The sequence below is a fragment of the Telmatherina bonti genome (assembly GCF_933228915.1).
Source record: "Telmatherina bonti genome assembly, chromosome: 24".
In the NCBI taxonomy this organism is placed as follows: Eukaryota; Metazoa; Chordata; class Actinopteri; order Atheriniformes; family Telmatherinidae; genus Telmatherina; species Telmatherina bonti.
The window spans coordinates 30815642-30835245 of NC_136633.1; the positions used below are offsets into that span (position 1 = coordinate 30815642).

The 19604-nt window shown below is 46.5% G+C and overlaps 1 protein-coding gene across 3 annotated transcripts in view; it reads left to right on the plus strand.

Annotated features, from left to right (window-relative positions):
- Window positions 1–8544: 8544 nt before the first annotated feature.
- The window catches only part of LOC306773965 (sodium channel protein type 2 subunit alpha-like), a gene marked incomplete at both ends in the record, with an annotated part of 103422 nt that continues 92362 nt past the window's right edge, over window positions 8545–19604 (plus strand). For all 3 annotated transcript variants that reach the window (XM_079263919.1, XM_079263917.1, XM_079263918.1), the window contains one exon: window positions 8545–8811. In XM_079263919.1, coding sequence (XP_079120045.1) covers window positions 8545–8811 — 267 coding nt within the window. The remainder of the gene's footprint in view (window positions 8812–19604) is intronic.

Genomic DNA, 19604 nt, shown 5'->3' on the forward strand with positions numbered 1-19604 from the left:
GGTTGGACCGGTAACGTTCGGGTCGTCCTGGGATCGTTGGACCGGTAACGTTCGGGTCGTCCGTACGTTGCAGTCTCGGGGAGGCCGGACTGTGACTTGATGATGTCTCAGAAACAAAAAGTTGTTCGGCCAGAATTGGTTTTCTGGTGCTGAGCGGTCGAGCTAGCGGACGTACTGTAATAAAAAACGAACACGGCGACGGAGAAAAAGTGAAATGAAAGAAGAGTAAAAGAACCAAGAGGAAAACGAACAAAGAAATGAAATAAAGAAGAGAGCGGAGATGTGTGGTTAAATTTGCCGTCGCTCTGGGGCGGAGTTTAGATTATCCAATCAGAGCGCAGGGGTCAGGACATGGGGTCTGAAGGTTTGTTAAAAATACTACGTTCCTTTCACCCAAAACGCCAGCAGGGATAGGCTCCAGCTTCCCCGCGACCCTGAATGGGATTTAGTGGTTTAGAAAATGAATGAATGAAAGTTCTTACTTTGAGTCAGAGTCGTCAATAACAGCAGCATATAATGTTAATCACGGGGTATTTAATCAGCCTGAAATGCATATCTCAACCTGTCCGAGGGGGTCTGCTAGATGGCGCCATTGCTCCATCCAAGGAATCACAGAAATTAACTAACTTGCTAACTTCTGTGGATTTCACATCTGAAAAACAATCAAAGTCTTGGATTAATTTAGAAAGGAAGAAGAGTCCATTTATCCAGGTGTGCTGAGGATACATCCAGTATTTTATACAGTTTTAGAGTTCAGAGCTTGAAGGTCCTGCTCTGGAATCTGGTCTCTGTGTGCTGTGGATACAGAGGGACCTCCTGGTTGATGGACAACAGGCTCTTACCAGGGTCCACAGTCTGTCTGTGTCGACATTTCCTACCAGGAACAGGATAAAACCAGCAGGGTTCCTGGTTTAACGTGGAGGTCTGTCTGCCGGATTGAGATGGATCTGATGGCCTCCATGGATCTCTGTGTCGGAGACATGTGGACGGACTTCCTTTGAAAGAGAAAATCCTGAGTTCTGATCTGGTCCTGGGGTCAGTCCGGCCTTGGGAGGTTGCTACATGGCTTTCTTCTTCTTCTTCAAGTATTTATTATTTGGCGGTTTCTGCATCATCCACTTGTTCTTCTTCTTCTCTGGTTTGTGCTTGTCTCTGGTTGTGTTGCAGCTGCGCAACTCAACGCTGCCCCCAGTGGTTTCTGGTGGTATTGTTCTGTTTCCTGCGTCATGTGACGGCTAAGCTTGAACGTACGAAACTGTCGGTCTGTATCCGTCGTCTGCGTCCAGCGTAAACACAGACGACACAAACGGCGAAACGTTCAGCTGAAAGACGTCCTGCTCGGACATGACAGAGGATTTTTTATTCTAAATGTACAAACGAGGTGTAAAATATGAAATGTGATTTAAAACAAGCCCAAAGTGAAAAGATTTCTCCTTTATAAAAGAACCAGAAGCAGTTTTGTTCCACGTCGCGTTCTTCAGTCCTTCTCTAAACTGACGTCAGTCCTGTAATCTTCTCATGGAAAGAGTGAAAATGTTCATAAAGCACGTTTCCACCTCCTAGCCTCCCCGCGCTTCATGGAGCAGATTAAAATGGTGTTCATCGTCGGCCTGTCAGAAGGAGCATGGTGGCTGTTTTTGTGAGGCGGTTGTTTCTCCCAGAAGGAGCTGGGAAACACCGGCGTGTTTGTCTGGTTTCTCACCAGTTCCTGTGGGAACGGGACGAGCCTGGTGGTTGTGAAGGCGCCGCCGTCGAGGATCTGGCTGCTGGTCGTCTTCGTAACGCCGTTTCTTTCCTTATGAGACGAATAGAAACCGGTCCGATTACACACAATTATCTGCTAATATTTCAGCACCTGGGAGGAAAATATGTTTAAAAAACAGGAAAAAAAATAAAGTTTCCATCAAAATAATTCAGTTTATTTCTTTACTTTGACTTTTGGTTTTCAAATGTTTTAATGTAAAATATTAAGTATAAATTGATATAAAACTGCAGTCAGAACACTATGGAAGCTTGGTATTAATTTATTTATCATGTAATAATGAAAACTAGTCATCATCTAATTAATAAAATGATACATTTCCAATTTAATAATTAGAAATTAAATTTGAAATGAAGAGTAAAAATTTATGGACAGTATTTGGATTTTCTTTCCATTAGATCAAGTTTACACAGAAATATTCTCTCTTGGTTCAGTTTAGCTTCTTCCAATATTTCCAATAAAATTTCTTTATTAACCGTGATGTGAAATTATTTTATATGGTCTTATTAAAACAACAGAAGATAAATGTTTTTCCCACAGTAAAGGTGTTTTATTGTTATTTTACATAACACATGGAAATTTGTAATTATACCTGTAATTTTTCTTTTTCATTTTCAAAAGGAAGGGAAATCGGTTAAACAGTGCTAAGATGTGTTTTATTAGCAGTACTAGAGGCCAGTAAATCATTTTATTTGCAGTTAGATAAATATTTTTACAGTATTTGGGAACTTTTGTGCCACTTGGTCAGGTTTACACCACAATCTTTTAGGTTTAGGAATTAAAACTGCTTTAGTTTAGATGATATTTGTTGAAAATTATTATTTTTCCAATTTGTTTTCACTAAAATGAAACAAAAAAAAAAACCAAAAACACGTATTATAATTTTTATGTGAAATATAAAAAGTAGACATGCAATGTTTTTAACAACCAGGCTACTTTATTTCTATTTCACATTCGACATGAACATGCAGTTATCTCCATCATCTTATTTACTTGTTTTAATAAAATGCAGCCGAAACGGTAAATAATAAGAATGTTTGCAGAGCTAGATGCTGCTACTTTAGCATTTTACAGCCTCCATCTTAGCTTCGTCATTACACTTCACAAATTCTGGTTTATTGTCATCGGAAAAACAAAACAAAGTATGTTTTATTTTACCTTGTGAGTCCTTTTCATCGGTCTGCAGTTATAAAACTGCAAACGTCAGACTGTTGTCACACAGAGCGGCTCTCAGGATGGTGTTAGTCACTCTGAACCGTTAGCATGCATAATGCGCTCCTTTCAAAGGTTTCCTGCCTTCCAGATGTCTGGATTACACGTCTATCAGACCTGCTGACATGTTACGCCTCAGAAAAAGAGTTTTTACTGGAGATGTGAAGACAACAAAGGTCTGAGTTCTTCTGGCAGAAACCAGACTGAATCAGACATGAAGCCTCGAGCAGCAAAACATCAACATGAAGATGTCACTTTTTTTTAAAAAAATGATTAAATGTAAAAAATGACCCATTCTCAGATTTTCCATGAAAATAATCCCTCGGTGCCATAAAATGACAGACACCTTTGTCTCTTTTATGATGTGCTGATTTATGAATATGCTAATTAGCCCAACCATCACCAGAGCGACTTTCATGCAACCCTCCCCTCACTTAGATTCTGCATGTGTCTGAAAGTCTGCAACATACTCCGAGCTTCTTCTGCTTTTTATAAGTATGGAGGTAGATCGACGTGTTCGAGAAACAATCCAGGAATGAAAACGATTCGGTTCTGTTGGACAAATCCACTGCCTCGTGAAAGTCAGGATAATTATGCACTGAAATCACCTTCTGAACTTTTTACTGCATTGCGTTGGCGTGCCGAGACTGAAGCTGGAAATTAGCTTCAGCTGTAAACCAGCATCCTTTTATTTATTAAATTACATATATTGACCCTTTTCTGAAAAGATAAAAATGTGGTCTATAACTGGTCTCTGGTTGCCAACGTGCGAGCCCAGTCTTAGTGCTAGCTGCTAATGTTAGAGGTTACAGTCTTAGTGCTAGCTGCTAATGTTAGAGGTTACAGTCTTAGTGCTAGCTGCTAATGTTAGAGGTTACAGTCTTAGTGCTAGCTGCTAACGTTACAGGTTACAGTCTTAGTGCTAGCTGCTAACGTTAGAGGTTACGGTCTTAGTGCTAGCTGCTAACATTAGAGGTAACAGTCTTAGTGCTAGCTACTAATGTTAGAGGTTACAGTCTTAGTGCTAGCTGCTAATGTTAGAGGTTACAGTCTTAGTGCTAGCTGCTCACGTTTGAGGTTACAGTCTTAGTGCTAGCTGCTAACATTAGAGGTTACAGTCTTAGTGCTAGCTGCTAATGTTACAGGTTACAGTCTTAGTGCTAGGTGCTAACGTTAGAGGTTACGGTCTTAGTGCTAGCTGCTAACGTTAGAGGTTACAGTCTTAGTGCTAGCTGCTAACGTTAGAGGTTACGGTCTTAGTGCTAGCTGCTAACGTTAGACGTTACGGTCTTAGTGCTAGCTGCTAATGTTAGTGGTTACAGACTTAGTGCTAGCTGCTAACGTTAGAGGTTACAGTCTTAGTGCTAGCTGCTAATGTTAGTGGTTACAGACTTAGTGCTAGCTGCTAACGTTAGAGGTTACAGTCTTAGTGCTAGCTGCTAACGTTAGAGGTAACAGTCTTATTGCTAGCTGCTAACATTAGAGGTTACAGTCTTAGTGCTAGCTGCTAATGTTAGAGGTTACAGTCTTAGTGCTAGCTGCTAACGTTAGAGGTTACAGTCTTAGTGCTAGCTGCTAACGTTAGAGGTTACAGTCTTAGTGCTAGCTGCTAACGTTAGAGGTTACAGTCTTAGTGCTAGCTGCTAACGTTAGAGGTTACAGTCTTAGTGCTAGCTGCTAACGTTAGAGGTTACAGTCTTAGTGCTAGCTGCTAACATTAGAGGTTACAGTCTTAGTGCTAGCTGCTAACGTTAGAGGTTACAGTCTTAGTGCTAGCTGCTAACATTAGAGGTTACAGTCTTAGTGCTAGCTGCTAACGTTAGAGGTTACAGTCTTAGTGCTAGCTGCTAATGTTAGAGGTAACAGTCTTAGTGCTAGCTGCTAACGTTAGAGGTTACAGTCTTAGTGCTAGCTGCTAATGTTAGAGGTAACAGTCTTAGTGCTAGCTGCTAACATTAGAGGTTACAGTCTTAGTGCTAGCTGCTAATCTTAGAGGTAACAGTCTTAGCACTAGCTGCTAATGTTAGAGGTTACAATCTTAGTACTAGCTGCGAATGCGAGAGGGGATTTGCTGAATGCTCTGAAGGAAAAGGGATCCCTGACTCACTAAATGCTTCCTGAATTGATTTAGACACATTATAAAGAAGGTAATTTTGTTATAAATGATAAATGTCTCTGAACTCATCTGCAAATAAACCACAAAAGCCTAAATACTTTCCTTCATGCCATTAATGGTGAGAAGCATTCTGTTACTAGCATGATATCTGCTGATACAAATGGATGAAATGATGTCTGCTGATACAGATGGATGAAATGATATTTGCTGATACAGGTGGATGAAATGATATCTGCTGATACAGGCGGATGAAATGATATCTGCTGATACAGGTGGATGAAATGATATTTGCTGATACAGGTAGATGAAATGATATCTGCTGATACAGGTGGATGAAATGATATTTGCTGATACAGGTAGATGAAATTATATTTGCTGATACAGGTGGATGAAGTGATATCTGCTGATACAGGCGGATGAAATAATATCTGCTGATAAAGGCGGATGAAATGATATCTGCTGATACAGGCGGATGAAATGATATCTGCTGATACAGGCGGATGAAATGATATCTGCTGATACAGGCGGATGAAATGATATCTGCTGATACAGGCGGATGAAATGATATCTGCTGATACAGGCGGATGAAATGATATCTGCTGATACAGGCGGATGAAATGATATCTGCTGATACAGATGGATGAATTGATATCTGCTGATACAGGTGAATGAAATGATATCTGCTGATACAGGTGAATGAAATGATATCTGCTGATACAGATGGATGAATTGATATCTGCTGATACAGGTGGATGAAATGATATCTGCTGATACAGGCGGATGAAATGATATCTGCTGATACAGGTGGATGAAATGATATCTGCTGATACAGGTGGATGAAATGATATCTGCTGATACAGGTGGATGAAATGATATCTGCTGATACAGGCGGATGAAATGATATCTGCTGATACAGATGGATGAAATGATATCTGCTGATACAGGTGGATGAAATGATATCTGCTGATACAGGTGGATGAAATGATATCTGCTGATACAGGTGAATGAAATGATATCTGCTGACACAGGTGGATGAAATGATATCTGCTGATACAGGCGGATGACATGATATCTGCTGATACAGGTGTATGAAGTGATATCTGCTGATACAGGCGGATGAAATGATATCTGCTGATACAAGCGGATGAAATGATATCTGCTGATACAGATGGATGAATTGATATCTGCTGGTACAGGTAGATGAAATGATATTTGCTGATACAGGTGGATGAAGTGATATCTGCTGATACAGGCGGATGAAATGATATCTGCTGATACAGGCGGATGAAATGATATCTGCTGATACAGGCGGATGAAATGATATCTGCTGATACAGGTGAATGAAATGATATCTGCTGATACAGGCGGATGAAATGATATCTGCTGATACAGGCGGATGAAATGATATCTGCTGATACAGGTGGATGAAATGATATCTGCTGATACAGATGGATGAAATGATATCTGCTGATACAGGCGGATGAAATGATATCTGCTGATACAGGTGGATGAAGTGATATCTGCTGATACAGATGGATGAATTGATATCTGCTGATACAGGCGGATGAAATGATATCTGCTGATACAGGTGGATGAAATGATATCTGCTGATACAGGTGGATGAAATGATATCTGCTGATACAGATGGATGAAATGATATCTGCTGATACAGGTGGATGAAATGATATCTGCTGATACAGATGGATGAAATGATATCTGCTGATACAGGTGGATGAAATGATATCTGCTGATACAGGTGGATGAAATGATATCTGCTGATACAGATGGATGAAATGATATCTGCTGATACAGATGGATGAAATGATATCTGCTGATACAGATGGATGAAGTGATATCTGCTGATACAGGTGGATGAAGTGATATCTGCTGATACAGATGGATGAAATGATATCTGCTGATACAGGTGGATGAAATGATATCTGCTGATACAGATGGATGAAATGATATCTGCTGATACAGATGGATGAAATGATATCTGCTGATACAGGTGGATGAAATGATATCTGCTGATACAGATGGATGAAGTGATATCTGCTGATACAGATGGATGAAATGATATCTGCTGATACAGGTGGATGAAATGATATCTGCTGATACAGATGGATGAAATGATATCTGCTGATACAGGTGGATGAAATGATATCTGCTGATACAGGTGGATGAAGTGATATCTGCTGATACAGATGGATGAAATGATATCTGCTGATACAGATGGATGAAGTGATATCTGCTGATACAGATGGATGAAATGATAACTGCTGATACAGGCGGATGAAATGATATCTGCTGATACAGGTGGATGAAATGATAACTGCTGATACAGGCGGATGAAATGATATCTGCTGATACAGGTGGATGAAATGATATCTGCTGATACAGGTGGATGAAATGATATCTGCTGATACAGGTGGATGAAATGATATCTGCTGATATAGGTGGATGAAATGATATCTGCTGATACAGGTGGATGAAATGATATCTGCTGATACAGATGGATGAAATGATATCTGCTGATACAGATGGATGAAATGATATCTGCTGATACAGATGGATGAAATGATAACTGCTGATACAGGTGGATGAAATGATATCTGCTGATACAGATGGATGAAATGATATCTGCTGATACAGATGGATGAAATGATATCTGCTGATACAGATGGATGAAATGATAACTGCTGATACAGGCGGATGAAATGATATCTGCTGATACAGGTGGATGAAATGATATCTGCTGATACAGATGGATGAAATGATATCTGCTGATACAGGTGGATGAAATGATATCTGCTGATACAGATGGATGAAATGATATCTGCTGATACAGGTGGATGAAATGATAACTGCTGATACAGTGTAATGAAACACTTTTATTTATTTTGCAGGATCGTAGGAAGTCGGCAAATAATGAACACACAAACTCTCTGCCCAATGATTAACTCAGCGTTTTATTAACCTTGCAGCACATCGGTTAAGGCACTTTTCAGTTCCCAGCTCTTACCGTAACACGGATAGGTTGGGGAGCCCACAACCCCGGTAGAGAGTGCCAAAACCAGCTGGGCGTCCTGATCAGAATAGACCCGCAGCAGGCTCCACCGAAGTCCGGGACTTCCCCGCTTTAATACCCCTCATTCTGCAACATAACGTGGGAGCGCTAGGGAGGTGGTCAACCATCCCCACACACACACACACACACACCATGAGACCATCACTTTTGTTGTTTCACACGCAGCAGTTTACCTTCTTCAGTGATATAAGCAAGCAGCTCTGCAAAACAGGATTCTCTTCCCACGACACCATTGAATGAGGGCACACAACATCACCATTGAAGTTCATACTTCATACAGATACTCCTTGTTTCCATCCCTCTTCCTCTGCAGCTCTCCTCCCCAGCTGAGCCCCTCGCTGCCCTCTGAAGAAGCAGGATGACAAGATGGCACAGCTGCTTGTACCGCCCGGACCTGACAGCTTCCGCCCCTTCGTCCCCGAGTCTCTGGCCGCCATCGAGAGGTGCATCGCTGAGGAGGAGGCCCGGAGACCTCGGGCGGAGCGCCGCAGCGACAGCGACGATGAAAACGGGCCCAAGCCCAACAGTGACCTGGAGGCGGGGAAATCTCTTCCCTTCATCTATGGGGACATCCCTCCACACCTGGTGTCCACCCCTCTGGAGGACCTGGACCCCTACTACAGCAATCAGAAGGTCTGTTCTCGTCTCACTGCTTCAGATCCTTTCTGAGAGAAATTTCCCAGATAAACCCTCTGAGGAAAACTCTGACGGTGCCAGCCTGCATGACTCATGCACTGAATCATGAAAACTACCCGTCTGCGCTCTCATCACTGGTGTTAGTAAAGGTTTGGAAACGTGGATGTTTGGGAGCTGCAGGCTCAGCGCTAGCTGAAAGCGTTGGCTAACATGCAGGCTTGGCATTAGCTGCTAACATGACAACCCAGTTTTAGCCTGAAATAAGAGCCGTCTGTCTCATGACAGTTACGTCTGAAGTCAGGCTGGTGATGTTTAGCGTGTGAAGAGGTCTGCTGAATGCACCTAGGCGCCCCCATGCTAATGCTGCAGTTTGCTTATGATGGATGAAGTTAATGTCGGCTTTGTTCTGCTGCACAAAGCTGAAACCTGTTAAACTGGACGATGGCTGCGCCGACTGCAGCTGTGTAAACTTCAGGGTCTTTTCACTGCAGGTGTTCACATTCATTTGTTTTATTAGAAAAATACTCAAAATAAATGTTTTCAAGTTCAGTTCTTGACTTTTATAGAGAATAAACTGCAAATATACTGTAAAAAAGACCTTTCAAGTCCCTTGTTTTACAAATCAACCCAACAGTTTAACACATATTTTACTCTGATGATATTTCTGACATATATTTAAACTGCTGATGTAGCATTTTGAAGACACATGAAAATAAAGTAAAAACAGTTTTATAACTGTAAAAGAAAATATCAGGAAAATAAAAGCAAGTAGACCAGAATGGGACATGATATCCTCGTCTCAACCACTGTTCTCCTGATAGAAACCAGTAGAATGCTACAAAACAAACAAAAATATACTAAACTCAACATTAAAAATGCTGAATAAACTGTACTCATACGGTGCTTTTTCTAGTTACATGCTGACAGCTCACAGTGCTTTTAGATGACATGTCCCATAAATCACGAACTTATTTTCCTCCTGAGCTGTAGCCTCATAGACACAGAGCTAGCAAGAAGCCCAGACTTTTGCTACGTTTACATGGGAGTTTTAATTCCTCTTTAATTACAAATAAAAGTTCCGCTTTAAACTTATGAAAAACGACCATGTAAACAATTCCTAATACAGATTTCTATTTAGAATTAAATTCCGATGTAAGTGTCTGTTTTATTCCAATTTTAATCCCGAACTATTTAATTCCTCTGTCATGTAAACCTTCATTCTGCTCTAAGTTAACTCCGGTCGTTCTGAGCATGCTTGTTACCTTGTCCTGTCCCGATGACGTTGCCTCCCGTGTTCGGTGGTCTATCTTTCTTCTCCTTCTCAGTTGCTGCAGAAAGTCAAGTAGTATGCTGGTGTTGAGCTGCTACTTCACATTTAGAATAAAAATAGCGGTGAAACTGGTTCTTGTTATGTAGTTTTACAAGTTACGACTGAAAAGATGAGAAGCAGGGAGCCAACTTTGTTTATTTCCGGTATACGTCATACGTCACGTGCACCCTCTGTCCAATCAGAACCCTTCCCAACCCGTCATCTAAAGATGTCTGATGTTCCACCAGGTATCTGTTGGAGCCACGTCTCCAGTGGGGGGGACACGGCCCCCAGTGCTCCCATCACTATGGATACTACTGTTGCTTCCACCCTCCAGGCCTTCTCCAGGTCTTCCTTGAGGCCTTGGTACTTCTCCAGTTTCTCCTTTTTCCTGATATTTCCATCATTGGGGATGGATCCATCGATCACTACGGCTTTCCTCTGCTGCTTCCCCATGATCACTATGTCCGCTTGGTTGGCCACCACCATTTTATCTGTCTGGATCTGGAAGTCCCAGAGGATCTTAGTCCTCTCATTCTCCACCACCTTGGGGGGAGTTTCCCACTGAGACTAAGGGGTCTCCAGTCCATATTCTGTACAGATGTTCCTGTACACTATGCCGGCTACTTGGTTATGGCGCTCCATGTATTCTTTGCCTGCCAGTATCTTGCACCCTGCTGTGAGGTGCTGGATTGTTTCAGGGGCTCCTTTGCATAGTCTGCACCTGGGATCCTGCCTGGTCTGGTAGATCTGGGATCCTGTCTGGTCTGGTAGATCTGGGATCCTGCCTGGTCTGGTAGATCTGGGATCCTGCCTGGTCTGGTAGATCTGGGATCCTGCCTGGTCTGGTAGATCTGGGATCCTGTCTGGTATGGTAGATCTGGGATCCTGCCTGGTCTGGTAGATCTGGGATCCTGTCTGGTCTGGTAGATCTGGGATCCTGTCTGGTCTGGTAGATCTGGGATCCTGCCTGGTCTGGTAGATCTGGGACCCTGCCTGGTCTGGTAGATCTGGGATCCTGTCTGGTCTGGTAGATCTGGGATCCTGCCTGGTCTGGTAGATCTGGGATCCTGCCTGGTCTGGTAGATCTGGGATCCTGCCTGGTCTGGTAGACCTGGGATCCTGCCGGGTCTGGTAGATCTGGGATCCTGTCTGGTCTGGTAGATCTGGGATCCTGTCTGGTCTGGTAGATCTGGGATCCTGTCTGGTCTGGTAGATCTGGGATCCTGCCTGGTCTGGTAGATCTGGGATCCTGCCTGGTCTGGTAGATCTGGGATCCTGTCTGGTCTGGTGGATCTGGGATCCTGCCTGGTCTGGTAGATCTGGGATCCTGCCTGGTCTGGTAGACCTGGGATCCTGCCTGGTATGGTAGATCTGGGATCCTGTCTGGTCTGGTAGATCTGGGATCCTGCCTGGTATGGTAGATCTGGGATCCTGCCTGGTATGGTAGATCTGGGATCCTGCCTGGTATGGTAGATCTGGGATCCTGTCTGGTCTGGTAGATCTGGGATCCTGTCTGGTATGGTAGATCTGGGATCCTGCCTGGTCTGGTAGATCTGGGATCCTGCCTGGTCTGGTAGATCTGGGATCCTGTCTGGTCTGGTAGATCTGGGATCCTGTCTGGTCTGGTGGATCTGGGATCCTGCCTGGTCTGGTAGATCTGGGATCCTGCCTGGTCTGGTAGACCTGGGATCCTGCCTGGTATGGTAGATCTGGGATCCTGCCTGGTGTGGTAGATCTGGGATCCTGCCTGGTATGGTAGATCTGGGATCCTGCCTGGTATGGTAGATCTGGGATCCTGCCTGGTATGGTAGATCTGGGATCCTGTCTGGTCTGGTAGATCTGGGATCCTGTCTGGTATGGTAGATCTGGGATCCTGCCTGGTATGGTAGATCTGGGATCCTGTCTGGTATGGTAGATCTGGGATCCTGCCTGGTATGGTAGATCTGGGACCCTGCCTGGTCTGGTAGATCTGGGACCCTGCCTGGTCTGGTAGATCTGGGATCCTGTCTGGTCTGGTAGATCTGGGATCCTGCCTGGTCTGGTAGATCTGGGATCCTGCCTGGTCTGGTAGATCTGGGATCCTGCCTGGTCTGGTAGATCTGGGATCCTGCCTGGTCTGGTAGACCTGGGATCCTGCCGGGTCTGGTAGATCTGGGATCCTGTCTGGTCTGGTAGATCTGGGATCCTGTCTGGTCTGGTAGATCTGGGATCCTGTCTGGTCTGGTAGATCTGGGATCCTGCCTGGTCTGGTAGATCTGGGATCCTGCCTGGTCTGGTAGATCTGGGATCCTGTCTGGTCTGGTGGATCTGGGATCCTGCCTGGTCTGGTAGACCTGGGATCCTGTCTGGTCTGGTAGATCTGGGATCCTGTCTGGTCTGGTGGATCTGGGATCCTGCCTGGTATGGTAGACCTGGGATCCTGCCTGGTATGGTAGATCTGGGATCCTGTCTGGTATGGTAGATCTGGGATCCTGCCTGGTCTGGTAGACCTGGGATCCTGCCTGGTATGGTAGATCTGGGATCCTGTCTGGTATGGTAGATCTGGGATCCTGCCTGGTATGGTAGATCTGGGATCCTGCCTGGTATGGTAGATCTGGGATCCTGTCTGGTCTGGTAGATCTGGGATCCTGCCTGGTCTGGTAGATCTGGGATCCTGCCTGGTCTGGTAGATCTGGGATCCTGTCTGGTCTGGTAGATCTGGGATCCTGTCTGGTCTGGTAGATCTGGGATCCTGTCTGGTATGGTAGATCTGGGATCCTGCCTGGTCTGGTAGATCTGGGATCCTGCCTGGTATGGTAGACCTGGGATCCTGCCTGGTATGGTAGATCTGGGATCCTGTCTGGTATGGTAGATCTGGGATCCTGCCTGGTCTGGTAGATCTGGGATCCTGCCTGGTATGGTAGATCTGGGATCCTGTCTGGTATGGTAGATCTGGGATCCTGCCTGGTCTGGTAGATCTGGGATCCTGCCTGGTCTGGTAGATCTGGGATCCTGCCTGGTATGGTAGACCTGGGATCCTGCCTGGTCTGGTAGATCTGGGATCCTGCCTGGTCTGGTAGATCTGGGATCCTGTCTGGTCTGGTAGATCTGGGATCCTGTCTGGTCTGGTGGATCTGGGATCCTGTCTGGTCTGGTGGATCTGGGATCCTGCCTGGTCTGGTAGATCTGGGATCCTGCCTGGTCTGGTAGATCTGGGATCCTGCCTGGTCTGGTAGACCTGGGATCCTGCCTGGTCTGGTAGATCTGGGATCCTGCCTGGTCTGGTAGATCTGGGATCCTGCCTGGTCTGGTAGATCTGGGATCCTGTCTGGTCTGGTGGATCTGGGATCCTGCCTGGTCTGGTAGATCTGGGATCCTGCCTGGTATGGTAGATCTGGGATCCTGCCTGGTCTGGTAGACCTGGGATCCTGCCGGGTCTGGTAGATCTGGGATCCTGCCTGGTATGGTAGACCTGGGATCCTGCCTGGTCTGGTAGACCTGGGATCCTGCCTGGTCTGGTAGATCTGGGACCCTGCCTGGTCTGGTAGATCTGGGACCCTGCCTGGTCTGGTAGATCTGGGATCCTGTCTGGTCTGGTAGATCTGGGATCCTGCCTGGTCTGGTAGATCTGGGATCCTGCCTGGTCTGGTAGATCTGGGATCCTGCCTGGTCTGGTAGATCTGGGATCCTGTCTGGTCTGGTAGATCTGGGATCCTGTCTGGTCTGGTAGATCTGGGATCCTGCCTGGTCTGGTAGATCTGGGATCCTGCCTGGTTTGGTAGATCTGGGACCCTGCCTGGTCTGGTAGATCTGGGATCCTGTCTGGTCTGGTAGATCTGGGATCCTGCCTGGTATGGTAGATCTGGGATCCTGTCTGGTCTGGTGGATCTGGGATCCTGCCTGGTCTGGTGGATCTGGGATCCTGCCTGGTATGGTAGATCTGGGATCCTGCCTGGTTTGGTAGATCTGGGATCCTGCCTGGTCTGGTAGATCTGGGATCCTGCCTGGTCTGGTAGATCTGGGATCCTGTCTGGTCTGGTAGATCTGGGATCCTGTCTGGTCTGGTAGATCTGGGATCCTGTCTGGTCTGGTAGATCTGGGATCCTGCCTGGTCTGGTAGATCTGGGATCCTGCCTGGTTTGGTAGATCTGGGACCCTGCCTGGTCTGGTAGATCTGGGATCCTGTCTGGTCTGGTAGATCTGGGATCCTGCCTGGTCTGGTAGACCTGGGATCCTGTCTGGTCTGGTAGATCTGGGATCCTGTCTGGTATGGTAGATCTGGGATCCTGCCTGGTATGGTAGATCTGGGATCCTGTCTGGTCTGGTAGATCTGGGATCCTGTCTGGTATGGTAGATCTGGGATCCTGCCTGGTCTGGTAGATCTGGGATCCTGCCTGGTATGGTAGATCTGGGATCCTGCCTGGTATGGTAGATCTGGGATCCTGTCTGGTCTGGTAGATCTGGGATCCTGTCTGGTCTGGTAGATCTGGGATCCTGTCTGGTCTGGTAGATCTGGGATCCTGCCTGGTCTGGTAGATCTGGGATCCTGTCTGGTCTGGTGGATCTGGGATCCTGCCTGGTCTGGTGGATCTGGGATCCTGCCTGGTATGGTAGATCTGGGATCCTGCCTGGTCTGGTAGATCTGGGATCCTGCCTGGTATGGTAGACCTGGGATCCTGCCTGGTCTGGTAGACCTGGGATCCTGCCTGGTTTGGTAGATCTGGGATCCTGCCTGGTCTGGTAGATCTGGGACCCTGCCTGGTCTGGTAGATCTGGGATCCTGTCTGGTCTGGTAGATCTGGGATCCTGCCTGGTCTGGTAGATCTGGGATCCTGCCTGGTCTGGTAGATCTGGGATCCTGTCTGGTCTGGTAGATCTGGGATCCTGTCTGGTCTGGTAGATCTGGGATCCTGTCTGGTCTGGTAGATCTGGGATCCTGCCTGGTCTGGTAGATCTGGGATCCTGCCTGGTTTGGTAGATCTGGGACCCTGCCTGGTCTGGTAGATCTGGGATCCTGTCTGGTCTGGTAGATCTGGGATCCTGCCTGGTATGGTAGATCTGGGATCCTGTCTGGTCTGGTGGATCTGGGATCCTGCCTGGTCTGGTGGATCTGGGATCCTGCCTGGTATGGTAGATCTGGGATCCTGCCTGGTCTGGTAGACCTGGGATCCTGCCGGGTCTGGTAGATCTGGGATCCTGCCTGGTCTGGTAGATCTGGGATCCTGCCTGGTCTGGTAGATCTGGGATCCTGCCTGGTTTGGTAGATCTGGGACCCTGCCTGGTCTGGTAGATCTGGGATCCTGTCTGGTCTGGTAGATCTGGGATCCTGCCTGGTATGGTAGATCTGGGATCCTGCCTGGTCTGGTAGACCTGGGATCCTGCCTGGTCTGGTAGATCTGGGATCCTGCCTGGTCTGGTAGATCTGGGATCCTGCCTGGTTTGGTAGATCTGGGATCCTGCCTGGTCTGGTAGATCTGGGACCCTGCCTGGTATGTTAGATCTGGGATCCTGCCTGGTCTGGTAGACCTGGGATCCTGCCGGGTCTGGTAGATCTGGGATCCTGCCGGGTCTGGTAGATCTGGGATCCTGTCTGGTCTGGTAGATCTGGGATCCTGTCTGGTCTGGTAGATCTGGGATCCTGCCTGGTCTGGTAGATCTGGGATCCAGCCTGGTCTGGTAGATCTGGGACCCTGCCTGGTATGGTAGATCTGGGACCCTGCCTGGTCTGGTAGATCTGGGACCCTGCCTGGTATGGTAGACCTGGGATCCTGCCTGGTATGGTAGATCTGGGATCCCGCCTGGTGTGGTAGATCTGGGATCCTGCCTGGTATGGTAGATCTGGGATCCTGCCTGGTATGGTAGATCTGGGATCCTGCCTGGTATGGTAGATCTGGGATCCTGTCTGGTCTGGTAGATCTGGGATCCTGTCTGGTATGGTAGATCTGGGATCCTGCCTGGTATGGTAGATCTGGGATCCTGTCTGGTCTGGTAGATCTGGGATCCTGTCTGGTATGGTAGATCTGGGATCCTGCCTGGTCTGGTAGATCTGGGATCCTGCCTGGTATGGTAGATCTGGGATCCTGCCTGGTATGGTAGATCTGGGATCCTGTCTGGTCTGGTAGATCTGGGATCCTGTCTGGTCTGGTAGATCTGGGATCCTGTCTGGTCTGGTAGATCTGGGATCCTGCCTGGTCTGGTAGATCTGGGATCCTGCCTGGTCTGGTAGATCTGGGATCCTGTCTGGTCTGGTGGATCTGGGATCCTGCCTGGTCTGGTGGATCTGGGATCCTGCCTGGTATGGTAGATCTGGGATCCTGCCTGGTCTGGTAGACCTGGGATCCTGCCGGGTCTGGTAGATCTGGGATCCTGCCTGGTCTGGTAGATCTGGGATCCTGCCTGGTCTGGTAGATCTGGGATCCTGCCTGGTTTGGTAGATCTGGGACCCTGCCTGGTCTGGTAGATCTGGGATCCTGCCTGGTTTGGTAGATCTGGGATCCTGCCTGGTCTGGTAGATCTGGGATCCTGCCTGGTCTGGTAGATCTGGGATCCTGCCTGGTCTGGTAGATCTGGGATCCTGTCTGGTCTGGTGGATCTGGGATCCTGCCTGGTCTGGTAGATCTGGGATCCTGTCTGGTATGGTAGATCTGGGACCCTGCCTGGTCTGGTAGATCTGGGATCCTGTCTGGTCTGGTAGATCTGGGATCCTGCCTGGTATGGTAGATCTGGGACCCTGCCTGGTCTGGTAGATCTGGGACCCTGCCTGGTATGGTAGACCTGGGATCCTGCCTGGTATGGTAGATCTGGGATCCTGCCTGGTCTGGTAGATCTGGGATCCTGCCTGGTCTGGTAGATCTGGGATCCTGCCTGGTCTGGTAGATCTGGGATCCTGTCTGGTCTGGTAGATCTGGGATCCTGCCTGGTCTGGTAGACCTGGGATCCTGCCTGGTCTGGTAGATCTGGGATCCTGTCTGGTATGGTAGACCTGGGATCCTGCCTGGTCTGGTAGATCTGGGATCCTGTCTGGTATGGTAGATCTGGGATCCTGTCTGGTCTGGTAGATCTGGGATCCTGCCTGGTCTGGTAGACCTGGGATCCTGCCTGGTCTGGTAGATCTGGGATCCTGTCTGGTCTGGTAGATCTGGGATCCTGTCTGGTCTGGTAGATCTGGGATCCTGTCTGGTATGGTAGATCTGGGATCCTGTCTGGTATGGTAGATCTGGGATCCTGCCTGGTATGGTAGATCTGGGATCCTGTCTGGTATGGTAGATCTGGGATCCTGTCTGGTATGGTAGATCTGGGATCCTGTCTGGTATGGTAGATCTGGGATCCTGCCTGGTATGGTGGATCTGGGATCCTGCCTGGTCTGGTAGATCTGGGATCCTGCCTGGTATGGTAGATCTGGGATCCTGCCTGGTCTGGTAGATCTGGGATCCTGCCTGGTTTGGTAGATCTGGGATCCTGCCTGGTTTGGTAGATCTGGGATCCTGCCTGGTGTGGTAGATCTGGGATCCTGCCTGGTATGGTGGATCTGGGATCCTGCCTGGTATGGTGGATCTGGGATCCTGCCTGGTCTGGTAGATCTGGGATCCTGCCTGGTTTGGTAGATCTGGGATCCTGTCTGGTATGGTAGATCTGGGATCCTGTCTGGTCTGGTAGATCTGGGATCCTGCCTGGTTTGGTAGACCCTCTCCAGACATTGATAGGACTTGTTTATATCGGCCACTTCGGTGATCTGCCGGTGGTACATCCCATGCAGAGGCTTTTCCTCCCATGATGGTTCTTCTATCACGTGTTCCTCCAGACTCCATTGTCTGAGACGTTCACTAGGTGCTTCATCCCTCGGTGCCCTCTTCCTGATGTATCGTGGAGCTTGGATGTTTCACCTTGGATAGTGGCCTTGATGCTCACCAGTCCCCGGCCCCCTTCTTTCTGCTTAGTGTCTAGTCGCTGGACACTGGACTTCCCTGTTCTGACATCCGTGGTCTGAGCTTCCTCCTTTGGCCGGCTTATTATCCCAGCAGGGTATCGGATCACTGGCAGGGCGTAGCTGTTAACTGCCCGGATCTTGTTCTTGCCATTGAGCTGTCTTCTCAGTACTTGCCTCAGTCGCTGCAGGTATGTAGCTGTGGCAGCTTTCCTTATGACTTCTTCATGGTTGCCATTCGCCTGTGTTATGCCCAGGTACTTGTAGCTTTCCTCTACATCTGTTATCCTGCCCTCTGGGAGTGCAATGTCCTCCGTATGGATTACCTTCCCTCTCTTTGTGATCATCCGCCCACATTTCTCCAGTCCGAATGACATTCCGATGTCCCTGCTGTAGATCCTGGTGGTGTGGATCAGTGAGTCGATGTCCCGCTCACTCTTAGCGTACAGCTTGATGTCATCCATGTACAGGAGGTGGCTGATGGTGGTTCCATTCCTGAGTCGGTATCCATAGCCAGTCTTGTTGATTAGTTGGCTTAGAGGGTTCAGGCCTATGCAGAACAGCAGCAGGGACAGGACATCTCCTTGGTATATGCCACATTTGATGGAGGCTTGCGTTACTGGCTTGAAGTTGGCGTCTAGGGTGTTCTGCCACAGTCTCATTGAGTTTGCAACGAAGGTCCTTATGCTGCCGTTGATCTTGTACAGCTTCAGACATTCCAGGATCTATGTGTGTGGCATCAAGTCGTAGACTTTCCAGTAATCAATCCAGGCGGTGGTTCCTCTGCCAATGCCTTTCTGTGTCTCTGCCATGTATTGATCCATGTGCCCACTTACCTTAGCCGCTATGATGCCTGACAGGAGCTTCCATGTCGTGGAGAGATAGATATCTATATCTATCTATCTATCTATCTATCTATCTATCTATCTATCTATCTATCTATCTATCTATCTATCTATCTATCTATATATATATATGTGTGTGTGTGTATATATGTGTGTATATATATATATATATATGTGTATGTATATATATATATATATATATATATATACATACACATATATATATATATATATATATATACATATATATATATGTGTATATATATATATATATGTATATATATATATACATATATATATACATATATATATATATATACATATATATATATGTGTATATATATATATATATATATATATATATATATATATATATATATATATATATATATATGTATATATATATATATGTATATATATATATGTGTATGTATGTATATATATATGTATATATATATATGTGTATGTATATATATATATATATATATATATATATATATATATATATATATATATATATATATATATATATCATAGAAACAAACTCTCCAAAACAGTGGTAACCTTGTAGTTCAAGAACATCCCCCCCTCCTCCTAGCAGTAGCATATAGATAAAAATATGCTTTGATTGCTGATTTTTTTTAATTTTATGTTTGAAACCAAAACTCAAAAAACATTTGTAGTTATGTAGCTAACAACCTTGATAGCTAGAGAATGCTAACAGTAGCCA